General features: G+C 27.8%; 4 protein-coding genes across 4 annotated transcripts; 3 read left to right on the top strand and 1 right to left on the bottom strand.

The window, feature by feature from the left end:
* Window positions 1-381: 381 nt before the first annotated feature.
* Window positions 382-2,001, bottom strand: OCT59_003053 (uncharacterized protein; the record flags this gene model as incomplete). The annotated part of the gene is made up of 1 exon (XM_066145364.1): window positions 382-2,001. The coding sequence occupies one exon, from the start codon at window positions 1,999-2,001 to the stop codon at window positions 382-384; it is 1,620 nt and encodes a 539-aa protein (XP_065996093.1).
* A 3,106-nt stretch (window positions 2,002-5,107) lies between these two features.
* Window positions 5,108-6,703, top strand: OCT59_003052 (uncharacterized protein; the record flags this gene model as incomplete). Its single annotated transcript, XM_025325093.1, has 1 exon — window positions 5,108-6,703. The coding sequence occupies one exon, from the start codon at window positions 5,108-5,110 to the stop codon at window positions 6,701-6,703; it is 1,596 nt and encodes a 531-aa protein (XP_025182918.1).
* An 8,501-nt stretch (window positions 6,704-15,204) lies between these two features.
* On the top strand, window positions 15,205-15,994 carry OCT59_003051 (uncharacterized protein; the record flags this gene model as incomplete). Its single annotated transcript, XM_066145363.1, has 3 exons — window positions 15,205-15,248; window positions 15,348-15,373; window positions 15,465-15,994. 3 exons carry the CDS (start codon window positions 15,205-15,207, stop codon window positions 15,992-15,994), a joined length of 600 nt encoding a protein of 199 aa, XP_065996092.1.
* Window positions 15,995-25,398: 9,404 nt separating this feature from the next.
* On the top strand, window positions 25,399-27,099 carry OCT59_003050 (uncharacterized protein; the record flags this gene model as incomplete). The annotated part of the gene is made up of 3 exons (XM_025325092.2): window positions 25,399-25,534; window positions 25,617-26,024; window positions 26,102-27,099. 3 exons carry the CDS (start codon window positions 25,399-25,401, stop codon window positions 26,932-26,934), a joined length of 1,377 nt encoding a protein of 458 aa, XP_025182910.1. The 3' UTR covers window positions 26,935-27,099.
* Between the last annotated feature and the right edge of the window lie 369 nt (window positions 27,100-27,468).

The following is a 27,468-nucleotide window of genomic DNA, read 5'->3' as shown; positions in this document are numbered from 1 at the left end:
TACTTTATTCTATAATTAGACGCCAAATTCGACGTCAAATTCCATTGGTGGATTATCATCAATTTCATCAATTAATACAGACTTACGCTTCATTTTGTCTATTCCTGACCCAAAATAAGAACAAGGTAGCGATAATACTATGAATTTAAATTTATTTACATTTGTTTTTTATATGATTGATTACTACATAAAAATGCTGCGTATTAAGATCTACTTCAATTTGATCGCGTTCTCGAGCAATATCTCTATCATTATTCAATTAACTTCAAATATTAAAATAACACAGTTCATCAAGTTACATTAAAAAAAATTTTAATTCTAAATTTCTAATCGTAATTGTTCTTTATACTCCAACTCCAATTATTAATTACTACAGTTATTTTAATCATCAATTATTTGTATGCCAAATTCATCAGCTACATCAAAATACTCTTGATCAAACTCACATTCTCCATCATGAATTTCTAAATATTTTAACTTTCCATTATTATTTACACACCCTTCAAAGAAACATTTTAATTCAGAACTACTAAATAACAAATCATCCATCCTTTTAATTCTAATCTTTTGTAATTTTCTAGGAATTAATTCGCCCAAATCCTTAAATTTTGTTCCCCATAATTCATCATCTGATAATATTATACTAAGATACACCAATTGAGTACATGATTTAAATATAAGAATTAATTCATCTAGATAAATTTTAGTGATGTTTAAATGAATCAATGAATTCAAATGAACCGGGATTTGTTGAAATAATGATCGATGATATCGATTCTCCCTTCTACTACGTATAGTTAATTTATTTAAAGTACTTGAAGACGATTGGATTAGTTGAATCAAAAATCCTTCGGAAACATCACGGATATGTTGTGATACAAGTTCAAAAACTTCAAGTCTCGTCAGATTCTCTGCCCATTCCTTTAGATTATCATCATTATCATCTATTCTTATGCAATTATACAACTCTAACACTCTGATATTTTTAAGTAAACATAGTGAGTTTAACGCCTCCCCATTTAATTTATTAAAAGGTATATTTTTCAACTTTAATGTTCGTAGACTTTCACTTTGTGTTGATAATGATTCGAACACAACATTATAAAATCCACTAATATGATTATCTAACGTAAAGCCAATACTATTTTCTGATAACAATATATGTTGCAAATTATTTTGTAGAGAAATAAAACGTGATAATGAATTGGCTTTTTCGCTGGTATTATTTCCCTCGTTGTAGAGTAACGTTAAGTTACGAACACTATTTGAAAAAGCCGAATAAAGATCAACCTTTTTAATATTATAATAATTGCAATAATATAATTCTTTTAGATTAGTCAATCCACTTTGTTCATTATTAAAAGTTAATTGATTGATAATATTAATAAAATATTCTTCACTATTACTAACTGTGAATGAAAATTCTAATTTCTGTAAATAATTGCTGCAGTATGCACACAAGAAATTTATAAGATGATTTGTAACAAGGAATGATTTTGAAATTTGATCTCTTGTTGCATTATTTGAAATATTAGAGGATAGCCACTCATGAATTTTTATACCTGAACCTGAATAAAGATATAACAAATCATCAAAAATTATACCTCGAATAAATGTAATATAATTAAACATTGGATTAGATGAGAAAAATTCTTCAGAAAGATCGGGGAATAAATTTTGTTCATCGGAAGAACCTGGCGAAATAATCCGTTCAACTTCAGCAGATCTAGGAATACAACTTAATAATGTACGAACCAATTTAAAATATGATGATGATAGATCTGGAATGTTATGGTAAAAAAGCGGGTGCATTAAATGACGAAAATGTTGAAACGGATAAGCATATAAGAGTGGTGTTGATATTCTGCACCAATGTCTTGATACTAACGTACAAGAATATATATCTTCAGTTGATATGTTTGCATTTAAATTATCAGTGGAAGTATCATATAGAAATAAAAAAATTATTTGTAAACATTCGCAATGAAATAACGATGCCATATTAATCAAAGATACCAAGAAAGAAGAATAATCAGAAAACAAGAATAATTTATCTTATATAAAGGGATATATTACGAAAAAGAAGAGAGATCAAGTAGTAGTAAAGATTGGGCGCGAGTCGCGCGATTTTATTTAAAAAATAAATAATGGCCATCACGTCATTTAGATTATGTACAATAGACTTAATTACAATTGTCAACGTGGTGTCTGCATAATAACACGCAAAAATTACGTTCTTGACCTCCTCGTATTACTTTCTTGACCCAGTCAAAATATTCAAAATATGCATGATTATGTATGTATGTATGTATGACAAAAATTTATTTTCAAAAAAATTGACGCGACTGACGCGTTGTTATTTTTCTTTTATAGATTAATTGAAAAAAAAATGATTAATAATGACAAAATAATTTATTATTTTTTTTTTATTTTAATATTTAGTTTTATGCGGTTGTGATAGCGATATTAAATTTTAACTAATATGATTAGCAAAAAATGTAATACGCTGCAATTTTTTTCGCGAATTATGAATGTCTTTCCAATAATATTATTTCTCTCGTTGGAAAAATAAAATATTATTTGAAAAAGCAAAGATCTTTTGGTAAAACTTCAACTTTGTTAGTATAACTAGTAGTAGGTAACAGGGACCGTTAGAGCGTCCGAAGTGTCGATGAATTATTTAGGTATTACTAAAAATATGTAACATCGCGCCCGGTATGGAGTGATTGTCAATGCTTGACGTTGGCAGTTTCAATGTATCTCTTTTTTTTATTTTGTAATTAGTGCGCTTTTTCAATTTAATTAATAAAGAGAAGCGGTTTATACGCGAGTGAAAAAAAAAAAAATATGTAACATCAAATAAAATTTTAAAATAGTAACATAGTAACGCGGTAGACTGATTATGTCTAAAATGTTAAATGAATAAATTATTTACGCGTTTATTTGTTATGCTAAAATTTCATTCATATTTCATTATTGCTACATAATTGTTACACCTGATCCTAGATTTTCATTGGTTTGGTTATACACGCGGCGTGACAGACGGACATTGACGGACATCTCGGACAATTATTGTTATAATGTGATTTCTTTAATATTGCTTTTTCATTGCAATACTTAAAGCTAATGATTCAAAATATTTCGTTTACTTTTGAAATATTAACAACACATATTACCGTGAATAAAATTTGAAAATTAAATATGAAAAATTAGATATAATTAGCATAGTCTTTTATCTTTTTTTGGTCTTATGTGAAAAAAGATTTACTACTCGCATTTTACGGTAAATGATATAAAATAGTATATAACGAACTATGATTATCTGTTTATTCTGTTATTATTTTGTATTAATTTGTTTCGATTTAAGTCTTAGACGAAATAATTTAATACTTTTTCTAAAAATACCGGGAATTGTTAATTATTTTCTAAATCGATTCAACTACAAACGACCTTTTTATAGTATTTGATGATCGAATATTCTGGTTCTCGCTTAATTTTATTTTCCTTTCAATTTAACATATTAGGATCAATAGGTATAAAATGTATAAATTCAAGTTATTTATCAATATATTATTAGGTTTGACAAGTTTTGGCTTCTAGGTTCTCTAATAGTCCAGATGTCCAGAAATTGCAGTATAAAAAATTGAAGTTATAATAGAAAAAAGAGAGTTGCTACATCATAGTGTCTTGTTTCAGTTAATAATGGTAACATTATCACGAAGGCATTTCGATAACTTACCTTCAGGATGATTCCGGTAACAAAGTCAGAGCCGGATCAAAATCGGAAGCTGTGAAGTTGGGCTGTGGTAACGGTAGGTTACTATATAGTTTCTAGTTTATATTGTTAAGAAAATCAAAAAAAAAAGGAGTTAACAAAGATTAATATATTTCAACATTATAAAAAAATCTCCCGTAAATGAGCGGAAATTTTGCTAAACCTCTGAAAGGTTCAATCATTTGGACATTCCTATTAAAAGTTTCGTCAAAGGCCTGGTTAAATGGTGAAAATTAAAAAATTTTTTTTTAACTTACGTGGGACAAAGAGAAAAGAAAAATTCTAATATACTTACAACAAAATATCTTCGGTTTAAATATACCTACTATAACTATTCATATGATTGTCCGAAACATAAGCGTAGGCACTTTTCTGTCTGTCCAGTCAGGGTATTTTGTATGAGACATGACAAAAGTAGTTGGAATCGTCTTAATTCATATATCCGATACAGTAGTATCATAAATAGAAAGGTTAATGATGAGCAATGTTATTTTGAGCAAATAATTTCTGGCATATAGCAATCAATTCTAATTTTTTCAGTGTTGGACTATGACCTAGAATGACCACTATGACCTATATGACTAGTCATAGGTCATTTGGTCATTTTGAATTTGTAAGATCATATGACTATGGTCATAAATTATTAGCCAATCAAATCATGGTATTTTATATAATAAAATTGGTTAAATCCGCCAGAAATTATCCATAAACTCATAATTATAAGATAGTTATATAGATCATATGATCATTAACCAATGACATTATGATTATAATATAATTATGACCAATAGGCAATATGACCACCGGTCATAAGTACATATGATCACGGTCATTTAAAAATTTCAATATGACCTGGTCATTGTCCATCACTGAATTTTTTTACATTAAAACTATATCTTTGCTTTGCCCTATAAAAAATTTTCTGAAAAATTCCGACAAATTGATGAAAAAAAACTCGAACATGTGATCAAATTTCCAAAAATTTTTATATGTTGGATGTGTTCCAAATAAAATTTTAACTTAATACGCTAAATGTACAGTATTATTTTTTGGAAATTACTAGGTCTACTATGTAATATTCTCCGAACTAAGTGTATAACAATATGTAAGAGAGTGGATGACACAATTGACACATACATGAAAATCTATTTGCCCATCCCCTTTATTTGTTACATTTTCTTAATGCCGTAATACACCATCCGAATGGGGTATAATTGTATAAATCCCCATTACAGTAATACAAAAGTAATGTACAACCATATGACCTCTAAAATTGGGCATATAATAGCAAAACTCCGATACTCCGCAAAAAACTTCCTAAATTTTTTTAATATGACTTTACCTTATTTACCAGATGATTGTATTTATAATATTTTACAAAACCTTCAAAGTGAACGTTCAACTTTATTTAACTGTTTATTAGTTAATCGATTTTGGTGTAAATCAACAATTCCTTTACTTTATGCAAATCCATTTGTAAATATAACCGGAAAAAATTACGCAATAATATTGACCTTAATTCTTTGCTTTGATAAAGAAGAAATATTACAATTAAAGAAACTGTTAAAACAAAATCAAATCAATATTAATATTGATGAAGAACACAAACCATTATTTGAATATCTAAAATATTTGAAAAATTATAATTATTTGGTAATAAATTCTGCAATTGAGAGATGTTTTATAGGAGCAATTACTCAGTATAGAATAAAGTATTATAGTAATTATACTATTCCAATATTTCCAATATTTCATCAATCAATTTTACGACATAGTATAAACGTGAAACAACTAGATATTTCTTCAAATATATTTTATAATAAAGGGTTTAAAAATCTTGATATTCAAAATTTCACATCAAATTTAACAAAATTAAATATATTATCATTAAAATTTCATTTAAATGATAACTTAAATGAAATCGAACAAGAATTTTTAGGTAATATAGCGAATGTTTGTTTAAATTTGAAAAAATTAATAATTCAAGTTCATGGTCAACGTACTATTTTCAATAATTTGTCTAATACCAATACTAATAATATGGAAAAGCTTTGTACAATTATTCAAAAGCAAAACAAACTTAAATATTTTAAAATAACAAGTTGGCATCTTTTATTAAATAATATTCTTTTATCTTTAGAATTTCAAAAGCATTCCTTAGTTCAAATCGAATTTATAGATACTGACTTTAATAATAATGTTGGTTTGAAGAATTTTAAAAATCTATATAATTTAAAATATTTATATTTTGTAACTTGTAAAAGTATACTATTAGATCAATGTGAGGGTTTAAATTTTGCTTCACTCAAAGGATTATCACTTAAAAGAAATATTTGGAATAATGATGTCACATCATTAATGATCAAATATTTAGGTGCATCATTAAAAAGCTTATTAATTGGAAATCTGTCAAAACCTCTTATTGAAAATATATTGATGTTTTGTTCAAATCTTATTTTATTAAGAATAACATTTTTTTTTAATTTTAATTTTGATTTATCAATATTATCATATTTTAAAAATTTAAGAATAAGAACATTAATTATTAATATTTCTTATAATAGTCATGAATTTTTTATAAATTTAGCAAATAATATACCTAATAATATTACTGAGATTTCTATTCATTCTCATTGTTACAATAGGTTATTAAGATTTAAGGATTTTTTAGAAAATTGTCATAATAATTTTAAAATAATTAATCTAAATTATTTTATTAAATTAGAATTTCTTAATATTGTTTTGAATTATATTGAAAGAAGTAATAATAGTTTAGAAATTCTTGGTATGCAAAAATTAGATAAAGAATTGAATGATGAGGAATCAAAATTATTGAATCAAATTAAAGATAAAGGAGTTAAAATAGTGGAATTTAATATTTATAATGATAATAGATTTGATATTTGTGATGATTATAAAGATGTATAGTCATTAACTGAATATTTAGTAAACTAAGGTTTATGTTTAGTTTTATAAGTTTCATTTGATTTATTTATTATATATTAATTACTTATAAATAAAGCCAATATTTAAATATCAAAATTAAAATCGTTAGTTAAAACAGGCATGATCTTGGGTGGCGTGCATAATAATCAGATATTGAATGTGAGGGTAGGATATCAGTCACCTCTATGCTCAATATCGCTAAAAATGAAAATTGCCCAAATGTGGAGAGAAGATTAGAATAGGCTATAATTTTCATTATAGAAATTCTTGTCATGATTTCAATACTAAGCATAATTTCATTATGATAATTTTATTAAAGTGTAATGTTCTGATATATTTTATTGCAAAATTAAAAAGGTTATGCAAATAACTAATTATTGATCGTTTGGGGTCAATCTTCTGCTTGGACAAGAGGTATCTTCCTTTATTAGTATTATATAACATTCCACTTCTACAGATATCACAATTTGTGTAAGGACGCAGCGTTTGGGTGAATAAGCGAAAGTAATATCCTTTACAAGGTCGGTATAAATGTAAGATGGCAGGAAGAGTAGAAGAGGACCTGAAATATATATTTAGGGGTAAGGTGCATAATTGCGTCGTTAGCATAGAGAAATTTTACGGGTTAGATATTGATTTGCGTACAACCTGAGGATTTTTTAGCCACGGACAGACTATTAAAATGCGTATTTTTAACAGATTTTTTGTTTAAGTAAGGGTTTATTTTGCGTATTTTTAGTAATTTGGCTGATCATATATATTTATTTCATGAGATAAATAAAAATAAATATAAATATCTATTAATGCAAAAAATATGTAGCACTTTATTTAGTGCAAAAAAATGTGTAATGCTTGTACATTTAACAAATACATTTATATGATTATGTGACAGACATAAAGTTATTAAATTTTTTAAAAAAATTATTCGTTCAACAAAACAATAGGTAAATCACATGATGATCGGTAGGTCAGGAAATTAATTTGCGTATTTTTTTCAATTATCCAAAGTAAGGAGGTAATTTTGCGTACTGAACTTATATAAAACCCTTGCGTACAGCTATTGGTAAAAAGTTCGAAAGCCACCTTATATATTTCGGGGTCCTAGTAGAAGAGAATAATGAGCTATGAGATTATTAGAATTAATATCGCATTGGCGATTTGTAATTCATTTCTATTTTGTATTAAGTACAATATTATGAGTCGAGGACTGGGTCGGCATGTTCCTTCTTTTAATTTAATATCAGCCAATTTTTGGAATTGACCAAAGGTAATAGGTGCGACAACTGCGACATATATTTAGCCAATAATCTACATATACTGTATCTTATACCAAAAAAGGAAAGGCCTAGACCGATCTAATGATACCCAAGGCGTTGTGATACGTTGAAATTTTCCTTATCTGTTATTTATTCTGTCATTATTCGGATTTCGTTTCATTACCAGCCGTAATAATGTTGTTAAATTTTTCAAAAAAAAAAGACGAAAATGATGTTGAAAATTCTAAAACACTTCCACCAGAATTAATTCGTCCGATTGTTCTTCATTTAAAAAATGATAAAAAATCTCTTCATTCTTGCTTATTAGTTTCTCGAGATTGGTGTAAAGAAACGGTAGATTTATTATGGAGACAACCATTTCATTTCTTATACACTTGCAATAAAATAAACCCTTCAGTTTTTTCACAACTTACAAATTCTAAACAATGTCACTGTTCAAATGAGAAACGTCAATATCAAGCTACTAATTTATTGATGACCTATCTATTAATTAAACATGATAAAGCATTCGTTGAAAAAGGAATTATTAAAGCGAAAAGCGAAAGAATTACTTTTGATTATTTCGAATTTTTATTTGTATTGGACTTGCATGAATTATATTGTGCAATTAAAGATTGGAATCAATGGAATAATTCCAATTCAAAATCCAACAAAAACGATTATTCACCTTTAACATTTGGAAGTATAATGAAATACTTTATTATGAACATACCAAAGTTAAAAATACTTTCATTTGATACAAAATTTATTTTCTATAAGATTAATAACAAAAATCCTTGTTCATTTCTTATTAAAGTAGATAAATATGATGATGATGATGTAAATGATGATTACAACCATTTTATTTACAGTGATAATTACATTCTTAATTTATTAATTAAGGAATCAAAAATTCCTGAAATTACTCAATTTTTTGCCAATTTAACTGAACTTGTACTCACTATAAGAGAAAGGAAATATGAAATATTCTTTTCCTTTTCACAAATTTGTTATAATATTCAAAAATTAATCATTAGAATTAATTATCCTATCTACTTTTATTGTGGAAATGCAGCACGGGCAGAAGTATCAAGTGAATCTTACTATCTTGCTTCTCTAATAAGATCTCAACATAATTTAGTTCATTTTGAATTATTTGATATTCCAGAAATGGGTATAAATGAAATTTTAAAATCTTTAAAAGAATCTCAACATAATTCATTAAAAACTCTGATTCTTAATAATGCACGGATAAATTATAATAGTACTATTTTATCTTACATGAAATATTTACAAAATTTGCAAGAATTAAGGCTTATTAACTGTATATGTGGTAGAGGTATATTTCTTAATAATAAGAAAAATAAGAAAGATATATTTGATGATGAAAAAAATTATGAGGAAGGTTTATGGTTACCTAATCTTAAATATCTTCAAGTAGATTATATTGATGAAAAAGGAGAAGAATTAAATGAATTATCATTAATTATATCTTCAGTTTTAATTAGATGTTCTCCTTTATTAAATAATGGTATTTAACAATTTTATACCAATGATGTATTATATTAGTATTGATACATATTTACTAGTATATATATATTTTATAAATATTTTTTTTATTACTTATATCATAAATAAATATTTTTAAATAAATGTTATGCAATAAATTAAAATTCATAATTTTTAGTGTATAAAAGCTCATTATCTATACAGTCGGCCCCCTTTATAGTCACACCCCTCGGGACCGAAAAAAAAGGGTGTGATCATAAAAAAAGTCATATGTTGTGACTATAGAGGAGGTTTTTCTAATATATTTATTAGTACATTGGGCCAAAATATGGTGTGCTTATAAAGGGGAATTTTATATGTTGTGATTATACGGGGTGACTATATAGGGGGTCGACTGTATTAAGATTTGTAAGAATTATATAAAGCATAATATTAAAACTTTAGCTATAATATGCAATAATGACATCAGTTTCAAGTGAAACATCCGTTTTGTTTAATAATGTCGGCAATCAAATGATTAATGAAAGGAATCAGTTTGAAACAGCAAGATAAAGCTAATAAACTTTTTTTATTAAGAAGAATAAGGAGACAAGATTACACAGACCTGACTGAGGTATATAAAGTGATAATTTTGCCGTCGCATTTTCAGGTTTAAGATTGAATCAGCAACTTTAAATAAATAAAAGCCATAAAATATTAAAAGGAGAGCAAATATCACCATTAATCTATATTTTATATTATAAATAGTCTGAAAAAATTTCGCCAATTACTATTATTTTCGATGCATTTCGAGATTATATGCTAGTGTAGAAATTCTTACTTGTATTAATGATATTTTGAAATTGTTATTGTCTGTGTAGCGAAGGACTTTCAAGTACACTCAAGATCATGCAATGTTCATCTGTCACGTTGCGTGTATTTTATTTTATTTATTTTATTTTATTCTAAAGGATAACTTTGTGTAGAATGCCTATTACTAGCGGTATTAAATACATAGTAAAGAAGACTGACTAAAGTAAGTTAACGAGCGCGTACTCCACAAGGGTTCACCCTTTATGAAAAGAAAAAAGAAAGAAACAAAGAAATAGAAAAAAAAAGCTATCTACGCCGCTAAGATAAAAATTATGTACGTTAATATAATTGATGATCATGTGCTTGAGGAGCTACAAGTTTTGCGTAACTCTAGAAATGGCTGAAAACAGTTAAAATTTTCCTTATCTGTTATTTATTCCAGCATTATTCAGATTAGTACGTTCCGTATTAATGCTGCTGTTAAATTTTTTCAAAAAAAAAATGAAAATAATATTGGAAATTCTAAAACACTTCCACCAGAATTAATTCGTCCGATTGTTCTTCATTTAAAAAATGATAAAAAATCTCTTCATTCTTGCTTATTAGTTAGTTTTTCGAGATTGGTGTAAAGAAACGGTAGTTTTATTGTGGAGACAACCATTTCATTTCTTATACACTTGCAATAATAAAATAAACCCTTCAGTTTTTTCACGATTTACAAATTCTAAAAAATGTCATTGTTTATATCTATTAATTAAACATGATAAAGCATTCTTTGAAAAAGGAATTATTAAAGCGAAAAGTGAAAGAATTACTTTTGATTATTTCGGATCTGTGTAGTCTTGTCTCCTTATTTTTCTTAATAAAAAAAGATCATTAACTTTATCTGTTTTAAACTGGTTGCTTTCATTAATTATTTGATTACCTACAATATTAAACAAACGGATGTTCACTTGAAACTGATGTCATTATTGCGTATTACAGGAAATAGTAGGGTAAAGTTTTAATATAATGCTTTTAAATATATACCTTAACCAATAATATACAATTCTTACAAATCTTAATATAGATACTAATGAGCTTTTATATAAAGTTTAATTTACCTAAAGCAGAAATAAATCCACTAAAAATAATTTATTGCATAACATTTATTTAAAAAATATTTATTTATGATATAAGTACATAAGTACTAATAAAAAAAAATAATTATAAAAAATATATATATAGTAATAAATAGTAACTAAAAATTGTTAAATATTACAGTCTAACCTCGATATATCGATTATACTATTAAAAACTTGATATACTGATAAAATTTTATTTTCCCACTATATGTGATGACATACAAATATCGGTATAACTTTGATATAACGATATTTCCTAAAAATTTCATATATACCTCAACAAATCTAAGTTATACTAATATAAAGGACTGACTGTACTATTTATTAAAGGAGAACATCTAATTAAAATTGAAGATATAATTAATGATAATTCATTTAATTCTTCTCTTTTTTCATCATCAATATAGCCTACTTGAAGATATTTAAGATTAGGTAACCATAAACCTTCCTCATAATTTTTTTCATCATCAAATATATCTTTCTTATTTTTCTTATTATTAAAAAATACAATTCTATTACAAACACATTTATTAAACCTTAATTCTTGCAAATTTTGTAAATATTTCATGTAAGATAAAATAGTACTATTATAATTTATCCGTGCATTATTAAAAATCAAAGTTTTTAATGAATTATGTTGAGATTCTTTTAAAGATTTTAAAATTTCATTTATACCCATTTCTGGAATATCAAATAATTCAAGATGAACTAAATTATGTTGAGATCTTATTAGAGAAGCAAGATAATAAGATTCACGTGATATTTCTGTCGCTGTTCCATTTCCACAAAAAGAGTAGATAGGATAATCAATTCTAATGATTAATTTTTGAATATTATAACAAATTAGTGAAAGGAAAGAGAATATTTCATATTTCCTTTCTCTTATAGTGAGTATGAGTTCAGTTAAGTTGGCAAAAAATTGAGTAATTTCAGGAATTTTTGATTCCTTAATTAATAATTTAATAATGTAATTATCCCAGTAACTAAAACGGTTGCAATCATCATTGACATCATCTCTATCATATTTATCTACGTTAATAAGAAATGAACAAGGATTTATGTTATTAATCTTATAGAAAATAAATTTTGTATCAAATGAAAGTATTTTTAACTTTGGTGTGTTCATAATAAAGTATTTCATTATACTTCCAAATGTTAAAGGTGAATAATTATCTTTGCTGAATTTTGAATTTGATTTATTCCATTGATTCCAATCTTTAATTGCACAATATAATTCATGCAAGTCCAATACAAATAAAAATTCGAAATAATCAAAAGTAATTCTTTCGCTTTTCGCTTTAATAATTCCTTTTTCAACAAATGCTTTATCATGTTTAATTAATAGATAGGTCATCAATAAATTAGTAGCTTGATATTGACGTTTCTCATTTGAACAGTGACATCGTTTAGAATTTTTAAATCGTGAAAAAACTGAAGGGTTTATTTTATTGCAAGTGTATAAGAAATGAAATGGTTGTTTCCATAATAAATCTACCGTTTCTTTACACCAATCTCGAGAAACTAATAAGCAAGAATGAAGAGATTTTTTATCATTCTTCAAATGAAGAACAATCGAACGAATTAATTCTGGTGGAAGTGTTTTGGAATTTCCAACATTATTTTCGTTTTTTTTTTTTGAAAAAATTTAACAGCAGCATTATTACGGCTGATAATGAAACGAAATCCGAATAATGACGGAATAAATAACAGATAAGGAAAATTTTAACGTATCACAACGCCTTTTGCAGATTAACCATTTTTAGAGTTACACAAGACTCGTATATCCCAAATATCCCAAGCGTTAATCACATGATCATCAATTATATTAACGTGCTACATAATTTTCGTTGGCAATATACGCGGCGAGTTATCTTAGCGAGTGGCTTGATATTGATGTTTCTCATTTGAACGGTGACATTGCTTAAATTTGTAAATCGTGAAAAAACTGGAGAATTTGTTTTATTGTAAATTTAAAAAAATGAAATGGCTGTCTCGCTCCATAATATCATAGCTGATGATTTTCCTTTTTTGTTAGCATTTCAATCCTCTTAATCTAACAAAACCTTCACGAAATAACAATCTTGATCTGTTATATTTTACACCATCACAAGCTAATTCACTTCAAAAAAGCTGTCAAAATTATTTTATTAGATCCATTATGTATAATTATTCCTTTTATCTTGATTGTTTTTGAAGTTGATGAATATTTATTGTGTATAAAAATAATCTTTATTTTAACAATAAAATGTATGATTAATTATTCCTCGAACATATAATATTAGACATCAAATCACTAAATGAACACTTTACCTATGTACAAGTGCATCTCTTCATCTTCAAATCCAGTGATAACTATGTTGAAAGCATTTTGTTCTCTGGTTAATAAAAAATTTAAAAGAAATATATCAACCACTTGAAACACACTGTACAAATCTGTACAAATCATAATATACATTTACACTGAGTTAATGTACCTTTGGAAGGCATATGGAATGGAATAGTATATAACTTTGTTACCTTAAACGGTCATCCGAAATTCTCGCTTTATTTGATTCACATTTGAAGAAAATTTTTATTACACAGATTGGCTTCGAAAAGTATGTATAACGACCCTAGCATCGCCACCGAAAAGTGGTAGCTGGTTACATGTGATTTCGGATCGGTAGAATTATATAGGATTAAAAAGTTATATAAATTTACTAGTTTTTTTTATAAATATAAGTTTTGAGTCAAATATTCAGTGCAATATTTGACTTTACATTCTTTATGTTTCTAATATAAGTAGTATTCTCAATACATTATCATATATATCTTATTAAAATCTTCATAGTTTACCGGTTTTTTAGCACTATAATATCGTCACTCATTTTCTCTAATGACTTAAAATTTGAACGAACATTTTTTAACCATAAATTGGCTTATTACGTGACTCTTCTTTTAGATATGAGTTTATAAAAGAGAAGTGGAGATTGGAAATCGATTTTTTATCTAATCTGACGTAAATTGATTAAAATGAGACTACTATCCGAAATCACATGTAACTGTCATGTGTAGCAGATCAAATAAAACACATGATCTATGCTGATTATTAATTTTTTTAAAAAAACAGTTATCATTATCAGTTGGTTCATCATTATTAAAAGAGTATAAGAGTGATATTGAATTTTAATTGTTATTATTAAATTTATTGTAATAAATTATAAATTAAAAGAAGCTTGCTTTATTAATATTAAAAATATATAAATTATAAATTCTGTAGTATTAGGCGTTTTAACGTGAAATTTTAAAGTCTTTACATAAAAAAAATATAGATTTTAAATGCGCTTATACGGAAAGCTTTTTGTGCATGTACTTTAATTTTTATTTAAGCTATTCAAATTTGTATATAACTATAAGAAATTACATGTTACTTAAATTCTTAAAAATCGAAAAAAATATTTAAAAATTAGGTACATCAGTATCGATTATGTAGTTTACTGTACCTATGCCGATCTTGTAACAGAAACACATCTGCATCTGTATACCCCCACCTTGTACGATATAAAATACCTTTCAGGAACTTCCAACTTTTGTTTCCACACTCTTTCTTTTTTCTTTCACCAAGAAAAAGTTCAAAAAGAAACGTTGCCTTTGTTCGTTTTTTACTATAATCTTTTTTCTTTTTTTTAAAAAAAAACGGATTCAAAAGTAAGTTGCTGCTACTGTTTGCCGTTGTTATTATGATTATGATTATTTTTTTTTTAAAAAAAAAATTTCATTAATTTATCAGGTCAAAAGAAATTTTTGTACGTTCTATGAAAGAATGGGGACACATTGGGCTAGAGTTCCTCAACAAATTCGTCATCAGTAAGTTTCTTTTTTCTAAAAAAAAAATTATAACATCTATATATTTTTTAAAAAAAAATTTTTTTTTTTCTCTTTTAAATTATGATGACAAATTATTAGGTGGAATAATGAGCTTGATCCTAGTAGTACGTAATTTTATTTTTAAAAAAAGAATATATATACATATATTTAAGTGTAACTTTTTTTAATTATATTTTTTTTTTTCTTCTTGATTAGTTAACTATGAACCTTTTACTAAAGATGAGAGAAAGTACATCGATCATTGGGTTGCTACCAATCGAAAAGCAGATGGTATCATAAATTGGATATCTTGTCAAAGAGACATGAAAAAGCTTTTTAATAAATTACATTCCGCTAATAAAATCAAAAACGCATGGAATACTAAACATAATAGACCAAAATCAACTCAAAGCAAACAAAAACAAAACCGAAACCGAATTGTACGTAAAAGCAATGAAATTGAAAAACTTTCTGTTCAAGCTACAACCACCTCTCATCAATTTCCCATGAAAGATGATGTTAGTCATTTCGCTCAACCACTTTTAAATGATGTTGATAATATTGGGAACACATTTTTACCAACCATTATTGAACCAAATTTCTTTCAACTTCACGCCCCACAATTACCACCAAATCCTGAATTTGGTATCTATAATAATAATAGAAATAGTTTTACACATATACCCGCTATTCAGCCAAAATTTCAACCTTATCTCCCAACCATAGTGATGAAACCTGTATTTTAGATGAGATTAACAATGAAAGTGGTTATCATATATTTTTTTGTACATTTTGTATATAGTGAGCCCTTTTTGTATATTTCCTATATATTTTATAGACATTCTTTTATGTGTATTTCTGAAACGTTCCTTTTTTATAGGCTACTTAAAATAGAAAGTTCATTTAGTCAGAAGAAATACTCACCTGGTATTACCCGCCGTGTATATTTGTTTGGTAAAGATTTATTTTTTTAGTATAGATTTTTGTGTAAAGAAATTTTAGTAAAATATATATACGCATGAATCATTGTCTAGCAACATTACTTATTTTAATAGTAAGTATAAATCATAATAAAACAATCATGCGCACGAAAATTTGGCGTACTACTAACATATGTATAGTATATTAGTTATAATGACATGTCCGGAACCAAAAAATTTTTTATAATGACATATTTATAAAATGGTAAAATGTGTTTATTGTAATATTATATCGTGGCTTTATAAAATTTAATTTATCTGTATAATAATGTTATTATAACGAGCAAATTTCTACAATTCTGTCATTATAATCTTATGTCAGTTTATTGAGATTTATTGAGATGTCACCATAACGAGCGGTACTTGTACATATAGATCTGCGTAAAAAGTTTGAGTTGAAACGTTTAGAATGTTATAAGTACTTTTGGCTTGATCTGGTTGACATATTCCTGATAAGATTCAAATTAGATGAAGTAGTTAAGTTATATATATAATGTATATATTTTCCATTTTCCTGAATCTAACCATTAACAATTGGTATAACGAGAAGAAACTCTTATGAATTATATTAGTAAATGTATGGAATATATATGTAATTTTAATTGAATCCATAATGATTTCTAAAAATAATATGCTTCCAATACATGTTAAAAAGTAATAGTTATGTGATTTGTAATTTCAGAATGTAAATATACAAATTAAAGACATAATTTTTCTTATCTAATTTATAACTTTTTTATATACAGAAACTTAAGTATGAAAGTAAGATAAAAATAACCTTATTATCGTATATAAATTACTATTGATTAACGCGAAAAATTACCTGAAATTTTCGATCTTTCAATGTGTCGTAATCATTTTCTCCACACAGAACTGAAGGTTCGTTTTTTTAACCAATCATGTAATATCATCGTAAAAACTATTAATCTAAAAATTATTATACTAGCGTAAAAACAACAACTTATGTAAAAAATAAGAAGACTTCATCATCTATAGTCTAGAATCTAGATTATCGATTTTTATTCTAAATCGAAGCAAATTGATAATTTGGGAACATATATGTATGATGTATATTACTGAGCACGCTATTTTGCTTTCGTATACTGCATGAACACCAGGCCATCTTAGCTTTACATTATATGAGATAAAATCGTGCGCAGTAGTTAGTAGTGGACCCAGATGATAAATAAAATAGTATAATTACCGTATATGAAATTCTCTCAATAGCATAACCTTTTATTAATTATGAAATGAATTAAAATATAAGACCACCAAGAATATGAATACACTAATAACTTAGATATTCAAACAATTTAGCATATATAAATAAGTCGATACCTTATGCATCCAAAAGTATTCATGATAAACATCTTCCGTCTATTTTGCCTGAATATTTGAAAATTTCAAGACAAAAGAGTAAGTATAATCCTGCATTGTAATAAAAAATTTTGACAGTTACCAAAACCAGTTAAAATTTTTATGATACAGTCAAACCTTTATATAACGATATGTCGGGACATATATGAAATTTTTAGGAAATATCGTTATATCAAAGTTATACCGATATTTATATGTCCTCAAATATAGTGGGAAAATAAGATTTTATCGGTATATCAAGTTTTTAATAGTATATCGGTATATCGAATATCGGTATATCGAGATTAGACTGTATCAAGATTTTTGCAATTTAAGATGAAAAATTGAAAATCCTGTATCATTTTCGTGTCGTGAAGTTAAGATCGATCAATTTAATAAATAATATATAAAGCTACGGGTAATGTAACTAGAATACTCTAGGGTTTATCCTATTAGTCTATATCGGTTGGTTTTTATAGAGTATCCGTATATTGATTTTTTTTACATAGGTTTATCCGGATATCCTAGGTTTAATAAAGTTTATAGCTTAATTGTTATTTAAGGACAAATTAAGCTTCTTTTTAACTCTTCTAAACATGGCTACAGTGATAGCAATGAAGAAACCACACTAGCGCAAAATGATATGAATAATAAAATTCAAGACATTTGTCACAAGTGACTGTGAATAGTCTTCTTTAAAACCTTTGATAACATGAATGAAGTTACATATAATAAGGATATTGTTTGGATTTGGAATTGGGGAATGACGTGCACATATAACAATTTTAAAGTTATATTCCTTTGAATGTGAACAATATTTTACAAGTAGCTCAGATTCCTAAGGAGTGGTGGAATGCGAATCAAAGGCAGTTCCAACTTTAGCTCAAATTGCTAGAAAATATTTATCAATTCAAACAACGTCAGGTGCAAGTGAACATGTATTTAGTGACGTGGACTTGATAATGACAATTAAAAGAACTTCAGTGAAAGAAGAATTATTTGAGCGTTAACATTTCTTAAAAGAAATGGTAATATGCCTGATAGAATGTTAATTGATTAATTATAATTAGATACATTATTTAACAAGCGAAAATGGAATATAATTTATTAAAATATGAATTTTATTTGAATTAATTATAATAAAAAATATGGATAATTGCTGCGCCAGTAAGCCTAAGATAATCCGCGGATTATCCGTTACTAACTGATTCGGGATACTCGGATACAATTTTTTGAAACGGATAACTCCTTAACAGCATTAGGGTTATCTGGTTCAAAGCTCTAACAATATAAACTGGAGTGTCGATTTAGAATACACGTACTTCATTAAAAATGATAAAGAGAAGAAAATTTTACTGATAAAATAACATTGGCATTGAACGATTCACTAACTCAATTTAATCCAAATGTAAAAATTTATTAAATTTATTAAATCAGAGACTTATTTCTGAAAAATTGTCAGAATGGAAAAAGTATACCGTAAAAATATAACTTCATTTCACTTTCTCGTACAGTATCAAAATTCAAAGAACAAAATAAATCAAACAAACTAAAGATTCTTTAAACGAAAATAAAACAAAAAAATTTAAAATGAATCAAATAATCATAAACAACGCAAAAACATATTATATCTTTTAATTTTTTAGTAATTTAAAGTTTTACATGTATAAGTAGTAAAGTAGTTTAATTTTTAAATTTTATTAAAAGACATGCAATATGCCATATTAAAATAAGATGGTCGAAATTATTGTTTAATTGAATAAAAAACTTGATTTCTTCTACTAGTCCCTTTTTGTTATAGGTCAATTTTCGTCGATCATTTCAAAATTTTATGAAGAGTATCGAATATCGTACAGTTCCGAACTGGCGATTTTGGCCAGAATTATGAAGTCTTTGACCGGAATTAAGTTTAAAAATGATTGCTTAATTTCAGAACTGTATGGTTATTATTCGATTCTGCTCGCGCTATTATTAGTTGTTCACAAATAATTTCTATATGATTATTCTTAATGCTGCTACTATTAAAATACTATTGAAATTTTTTATTTTTTTTTTGAAATTGGCGTGTTTATAATACATCTTTATATTTTATATTATTTCTTTTATCTCGACACTCAACGATGGTTTAACTATAAGCTTTCTTCATCATGGATGATCATTGGCTTAATGACTACTGGCTAATCCATTTAAATCTCTGAATGATCTTCAAAATTATTAATATCCGTTCAAACAACGAATCCAACCTCTAGAATAATGTTATAACGTGAGCATATTCGGTCTTGTATTAGATAGAGGAATAATTTTAATACTGTGTAATCTTATATATTCAAAGATAAAGTAAATTACACAATAAACCGGATCTTCGATAAACCGGATCTGGAAGGATTATTAGAGTACATTAATAAATTTATTTTCGATATATCGAATTTCTTGATATATCTGATTTTTCTAATGGAAGAATGAGTCCGGTTTATCGAGGCTGTCTGTGTATATCTCAATAACAAAAAGCTACATATACTTTAGGTTTTCTTAAGTATACTAAAGAAATAAATGTTACTGAATTATTATCTCAGTGAATTACTACTCGCGCTAGTTCTTCTATATGAATTTAATAATGTAGAAACAATAAATATTCATAAGGCAAATTATTATCAATAATCTATTCCATTAAATATTATTATTGGTACGATGTGTACAGTACAATCTGAATTAATAGAGTATATTAGAATTTTTACAATAAAAGTTTTTTCTCGCATGGAATGGAAATAGTGAGTACAATACTAGAGTATTAAACGGGGACAATGTCCTCGTTTAACTTCGGATGCAAAGTAGATTTTTTTTTTTACTGTAAAATAAAAAATATAAATCAGCAATAACGTTTTCTTAGCCTTTTTATTACAAAGTAGCAATTCGTTGGCGTTTGGTATTCATAGTTTACGGAAGTTAATTAATTATTTAACGTCTAAAAAGACTATTTAAATTGTTTTTACTTATATTTAAATTACAACCTCCACACAATTTCAAATTAGGTGAATTTTCATTAAATGCAACACAATATTACGAATATTATGTAATAATTCTCTGAGTTAATATTTAAGATTTGTTTATTTTTTGGCAAAACAGCTTTACGCAAAACTTTATTATTACAATATAAACATATACAGTGAAAAAGAAAAATAAATTACAAAGTAAAATATTAATCTAAAAACTATCTTCATATGCCCAACCTAAACCCAATGAAAGCGGCGCATCGTGGAGACCATAAATGTTTATAAATGCGATCTTGGAAACGGAAAAGTGCTGAGAAAAGTATTCCCGCAGTACGTTTATTGGAAAAGACTTTGGATATAAGATTAACCAAATCCGCGGGTATTTAGCCACGGATAAGATCATGTGCAGTCGGTGAGCGTGGGTGCGAAAATGAATCCAATAGTAGAAGGAGTGAAAGACTCTGAGAGTTTCGTTAAAGCGTCAGCACGAGCGTTAAGGATGTTATCCGAGTGAGCAGGGATTTTGTAAACGTCAGTCGAAGGGATTACAATTTCATGAAATAAGTCCAAAGAAGATAATTCTTTAATCAAAGTGTGCGGGAACACAAAGGAGTTGAGAGTACTTTCGCAGCAGAAGAGATAATAGCAGCGGCGTTAGTGCGAATTTCAACAGAAGCATGAGGTGGAACCCAAACGAGACCCATACTAATATTTTTTGTTCCAAAATTTTTAACGGAACCATCAGTATAAACAATATAGTGATTATTAGACGTAGGGCAGAGGTAGGAGTTAGAAAGATCTATAGACCTACAGGAACACCGGGGGAGTAAGAAGACTATCCTGAGGAGCAGTTGAAAAGGAAACAAACCAACTTTAAAGAAGAAAAATCTAACAATAAGATAAATCAATAGAAAGATTAAAAAAAAAGAAAGCAAATGCAATCGTGTGGGGAGATCTTATACTTATTGGATGATCCGTCTGGATACTCTCATATTCACTATCCAGCAGGTGCGTTTGATTGAAGAATTATTATAATTGCAACCAGTACACAGCTGTAAAGATATAGAACTGGAATTAGGAGTAAAATTAATTTTGGAGGAAGGTTCCCAAATAATTGTTCAATGGGAGAGGATAACTTCAGATGGCGGAGCGGTTCGTAAAGTGATAAGCTCGTCAAGGATCAAAGATATGTCAGTTTATACCCTATAAAAAATTTTATCTGTTATTTCTGTAAAAATTCCTTTCACAGATCCATTCACGAAAAATGTAAATAATTCGATAAATTTCGTAATATAAGGTTATTAATTCCAGAAATATAAGCCTTTTACAGAAAAAAGATGGAATATAAAAAGCGGATGGACTTTTTTATAGGGTACGAAGTAGCAATCCACGAGTTATGAGTGGAAGCAGTAGTGTCGACCAGGGGAGGCGATGAGAAGGAAAGAAACTTATCATCAACCCAGTATTCAGGGTGAAATTTGTATGAGGAGATCGAGGAGGTAACTAAGCCAAACAAGGGGTATACCACGAAGGGCGGTCACCTTTATTTCGGACAATAGATATTTAAGATCTCGCCAGGATAAGAGATATAGCCCATCAACGGTGCTCTACCCGTATTACCAATATTAAACTTTTCAATCTTCGAAATTCGCTTGTTTGCAGATGTAACCCACTTGCGCTAAAAGATTTTTCACCACAGTCGAAAAAATGACAATTCTTCCAAGATTGGATTTACCGTACTTTACAAGAAGGACACGATCTGGATATTAACTTCCCCCCCTACAGGAGCATCTATCTTTAGAACAATTTCACTTGCTTCAACTTCTACCTGGTGCACCGAAACATTTTAAATCTCTGCTTTTACTTCCTATTCCAATTGGTTAGAGGAAGGGTCATTAAGAAGCTGATGTAGGCGAGAAAAGCGGTTGATCAAGAGAGTTTGGAAAAGTTCCTTGATCCCGTAGAAAGCAGCCCTATAAAAAAAGAATGTCCGGAAATTGTAGCTGAAAACGTCCGGAAATGTTTATTTGTCTGGAATATGTCCGGAATATTGCAATATTCCGGACGTTGGAAAATTTCCATTTTCCGGAAAATGTCCAGAAAATGTCTAGGAGGGTTCAGACCCAGCGTCCAGAAAGTGTCCGGAATATTGCAATTTTCTGGACGTTTTCTGGACACACGGACATTTTCCGGTTGTTTTTAGCTACAATTTCCGGACATTTTTTTTTTACAGGGCAGGACCATAGCTAGCAGTAAGAGGAAGAAAACGTAGCGTATTGGTGCACAATCCAGAAACCAAGTTGGAGGTTACGATCATGTTCAGGAGAAATATAGGTAGTTTGTGAACGAAATTCTAATCGCGGGAAGATTTAAAATTTGTTTAATATGTTTAATAGATGCGAAAACTGATTGTTTTCAAATTTTTCACATTTCATGTGTATTAAAGTTGGACTTGTTTAATAGACGCGAAAACTGATTATCTTTCGCGTTTTCATGTGTATTAAAGTTTCAAACCCGTGTCAAGATTTGTTTAAAACAAGTTTTTGGCGTTTCAGCATTTTCGTATGTAACCCGTGGGAGACTGAGTTAATTTGGACTGTGGGATAGGACTGAGTTAAGATTAATTAAATACTGTATACTATAGTATTACAGTAATAACTAATTCTTATAGACACGAAAACTTCATTTTGGCGTTTTCATGTGGGAACTAGGTAGACTATCGACTATCTGAGTTTATTTGGACTGTGGGACCAAGTTAAGTTTAATTAAATATACTATAGACTATAGTATTATTATTTAATAACTTGTTTATTTTAATATTTAATAGACGCGAAACTGATTATTTTTCGCGTTTTTGTGTGTACCCGTGGGAAAATCTGAAAAATATTTATTTCCCATTACAAAAGTTTGTACAACAAAAAAGGTATAAAAAGACCTTATTTCCCCCTACTTTTCCCTCTTTCTTTATTAATTTTTTTTATCCTTCTTACCAATATATCCTTATCATAATATCCTTTTTACCATATTGAATCTTTTGCACTTGTTGAAGAAGAAATTATTTCTATCAACAAAGATATATATGTATCGTATTTCATGCATCTATTAAGTCTATTAAGGTAAGCACACTATTCAGGCTAAGCAGGGTAATTTCGATAAACAAGCTTATTAGACAAAAAAAGACTGAAAAGAGAAGGGGGGGAACTGGTTTTCCTGAAGGAGGGATTAACCTACCTTCACTTTTCTTGGAGGTTTTTTTTTTATGTTAGTGTGGTCCTCTGGTACCAACCATACTAACGATTTTTTTTTTAATTAATTTTTTTAGCATTACTTTTGTTTCCTCTATTCCTAAAGTAAACCACCCTACAAAAATACAAGTGTAAAGTTTAATCTATCAAGGATACTTTGGTACAGTTCTTTCATTATCTGCTCAACTGAACAAATATTGATAAAATATGAAATATGATCTTTAACATGATGATTTTCGTGTAGATTCCTGGTACATAATTTCTTTTCGATCATTGGTTCTTGTTGAAATTTGTGTTAATTAATTCACGTTCACCTTAATTTTTTTTGTAATTTTTATATTTTTAAAATATTTTTAATTTCTTCAAAAGTGTTCGTACTAAGACCTCTGCAGTGTTTAATCAACTTTTACTATTATCGTTATTTTATGACTTTTTAGTGTTACCTCTTTCTTGTACACTTTACAATGAATTCCATCAGGGAACCTGCAACTTTAAACAATGATGGATAAGAAATCGATAATTATTCTCATATTTCTTGCCTTATTTCAGTCAGAAAATTTGCTTATTTATATATTATTATTATTCCGGGCATGTGTATCTTCCCTCACATTCAATAATTTCCCGCGAAGAGGGAAAGAAAAATCAGAAATTACCAAATGTACGTCTTTTTTGTTGGGTTTCATTCGGTATGCTCAGCCAATTGAGATTTCTGAGTGCATCTATAATTCAAAATAATATATTAGCAGTTAAATATTTAATTGATTAAATAATTAAAATATTCTATCGTTGCAATACATCTTTGAATTTGTTAAGACACCTCCCTGTTTCATCTAGTTGCTTTACAGTTGAGTTTGAAAGTTTCATCGAACCTATTATCATCGTCCCTGCCTCGTGTCCTCTTCTTTCTCCATTTCTAAGATGACTTGAAAATGACTTATCTTAATTTTTATTCGTTATATTTGACTTATTACCACATTCTAGTATTTACCGGCCCGGTTAAATAAATGACTATTATTTTGAATGGAGGATAATCATAAAATGTAAATAAAACTGTGTAACAACTGTTTAGCGTTAATTAACTTTATGCATCAAAATTTGCATGATCGCCTTCTTACGGAATGACTCATTTAATTATTTTGCTGCGTATATTTATACAGTCATTATATATCTAATACGGAAATTAAAGACCGTTTTAAAACTTCGCTCCGTTACTCCGCTATCCGTTCCAATAACCAGACGACAAATTGGCCAAGATTTCGCTTCGGATAAATTTCGGATAATTTCGGCAACTTGAATGTTACACCACTTAATGAGCTGATTGTTTAATAACTTTCTTTAAATGTACAAGTAAATTTAGAACATTAATTCTAGACAAAAAAAAAAATTTTTTTGCCGAAAATTTATCCGATATTTGCTTGAAGACGAAAGAAAAAAGTTTTACTTCGCCTTCTCTTACACATATTTATAACGAATTTATATAAATAGAACCCAAATTAAAGATTTGTCGTCTTCATTCAACTTGACAAGAAAATATCTGGACATTATAAAAATTATAATCAACCTATTTTCAAAAAAAAAAATGCAACAAAAAATTCCAACTGTAATTATTACCGGTGCTGGATTAGGGGGACTATCTTTTTACCATGCTTTGATAAAGAACAAAGATAAAAAAGAATTTAACGTAAAAATCTTTGAACGAGAATCCGGACCTCAAGGTAGGTATAGAAACATAAAAACGAATATTTTTCACAAAAAAAAAAAAACTTTCACGTGACTAACTCTCTTTCATGTTAAAAGATCGATGGCAAGGATATCATATAGGTATAAACAATTTCGGGGCTCGATCACTTATAAATTGTCTTCCCTCATCGGTCGCTTCAAACCTTCAAAAAGGAATGCCAAATCCAATTCCTGATGTAGAATGTCATGGATTTTCACTCAACGATCATATGGGAAATCTCTTATTAAAACCACCATCTAAACAAGCTAAAGACGTTTACGGAGTCGCAAATGCTTCCGGTTTTTCGGCAATTATTACTTATCGTGATAGACTTAGAGACGTTTTATTAGAAAATGTACCAGTTCAATGGGGTAAAAAATGTATTGGATATGAAGAAACTGAAGAAGGTGTTTGGGTATTTTTTGAGGATGGTTCGAAAGAATTTTGTGATATCTTAGTTGGTGCAGATGGAATAAATTCCCCAGGTAAAAAAAAAAGGAAACTTTTAAATAATTATTTTATTTCTTATTTTTACAATAACTAATTTGCTTTTTTCCTTTAGTTCGAAAACAAAAAATACCTGAATTACAAATTTTTGATTTTGGAATTACTCAAATTAATGCAGATGTAGCCGTACCTAAGAATTTAATAGACAGATTTATTAGAATCAATGGAAACAGTTTATTTCAGAAAACTCTTGGATTAAACGGAGATGCCACCTTTATTATTTACCGCTTGATTCCAATCGAACAAGAACAAGAACAAAATGATAAAAATGAACCTCACTACAGGACAACATTAGCTTTTAGTTATCCTACTAAACTAGATGATAATGTTGAAAATGATAAAATAAAAGTTGACGACAATGATCCTGCATCAGTTATCGATCATGCTAAACATATGATTCGAAAATTGAGACCAGAATGTGAATTAACTAATATTATGTTAGAATTATGGAGTTTGGTTCCTAGAACAGCTCCTGATTCAGACAAGTATCCATTTAAAACTTACAATCCTGTACAACGTAGACAGATGCAAGATATTAATCCATTGTCTGTAAATGAATGGACAAGTAGTAGAGTTACGTTGTTAGGAGATGCCGCTCATGCTATGAGTCCTGTATTAGGATTAGGAGCAAATAATGCTATTCAAGATGCTGATGTACTTTCTCAAGCATTACTTAATTATTCTCCAGAAAATTATATTTCTTGTATTAAAGAATATGAAAATGAAATGCTAAAACGAACATCCGCTGATGTACTGAAGTCTAGAGCTTCCACATTAAGACAATCCTCACCAGTTGGATATTTTGGCGCTATTTTCAGAAACAATTTTATGAAGATGATAAATGTTATGATGAACACCTTTGATTATGATTTTTTCTCTAGAAAATAAATTATATTGCAGTATTGTATGTTTATTTCATATTACACAAGAATTTTGTTAAATATTTTTGAATTATATGTATATTTATATTAATTATATAATTATCTCAGTTATATTAGTATAGCCAGTTACATATTTCATTTAATAATAAATAAAATCATTTGACACCTCCATAAATTATAACTTGTGAACTGTTTATTTATAATTTAAATATATAAGAATAAAAAAAAAAAATAAAAATTCCTCATTTCTTGCAGTTTTAGTGATGCCGACTTAACTGATTAGTTTTAACAGAATTATAATTAAAGCAAAAAACTAACGTTCCCATAATCTTAACGCAGGTTACGTCTCACACATGTGATCAGTTTGTTTATACAGTACATGAACTTGCCCAAACCGGGTGATTATCCAAGATAATTCCTATTATCCGGTATTATCCGGGGATATACAGTATTTAGTCAGCCTATCGAATCCTATATTTTTATTGAAATTATTATTGTGATGCGTTAATAAATATATTAATTATTAAGCAGATCGAAAATT

This window comes from Rhizophagus irregularis, chromosome 11 (assembly GCF_026210795.1).
Source record: "Rhizophagus irregularis chromosome 11, complete sequence".
Classification (NCBI taxonomy): Eukaryota; Fungi; Glomeromycota; class Glomeromycetes; order Glomerales; family Glomeraceae; genus Rhizophagus; species Rhizophagus irregularis.
This window is presented reverse-complemented; position numbering and strand designations above follow the sequence as displayed.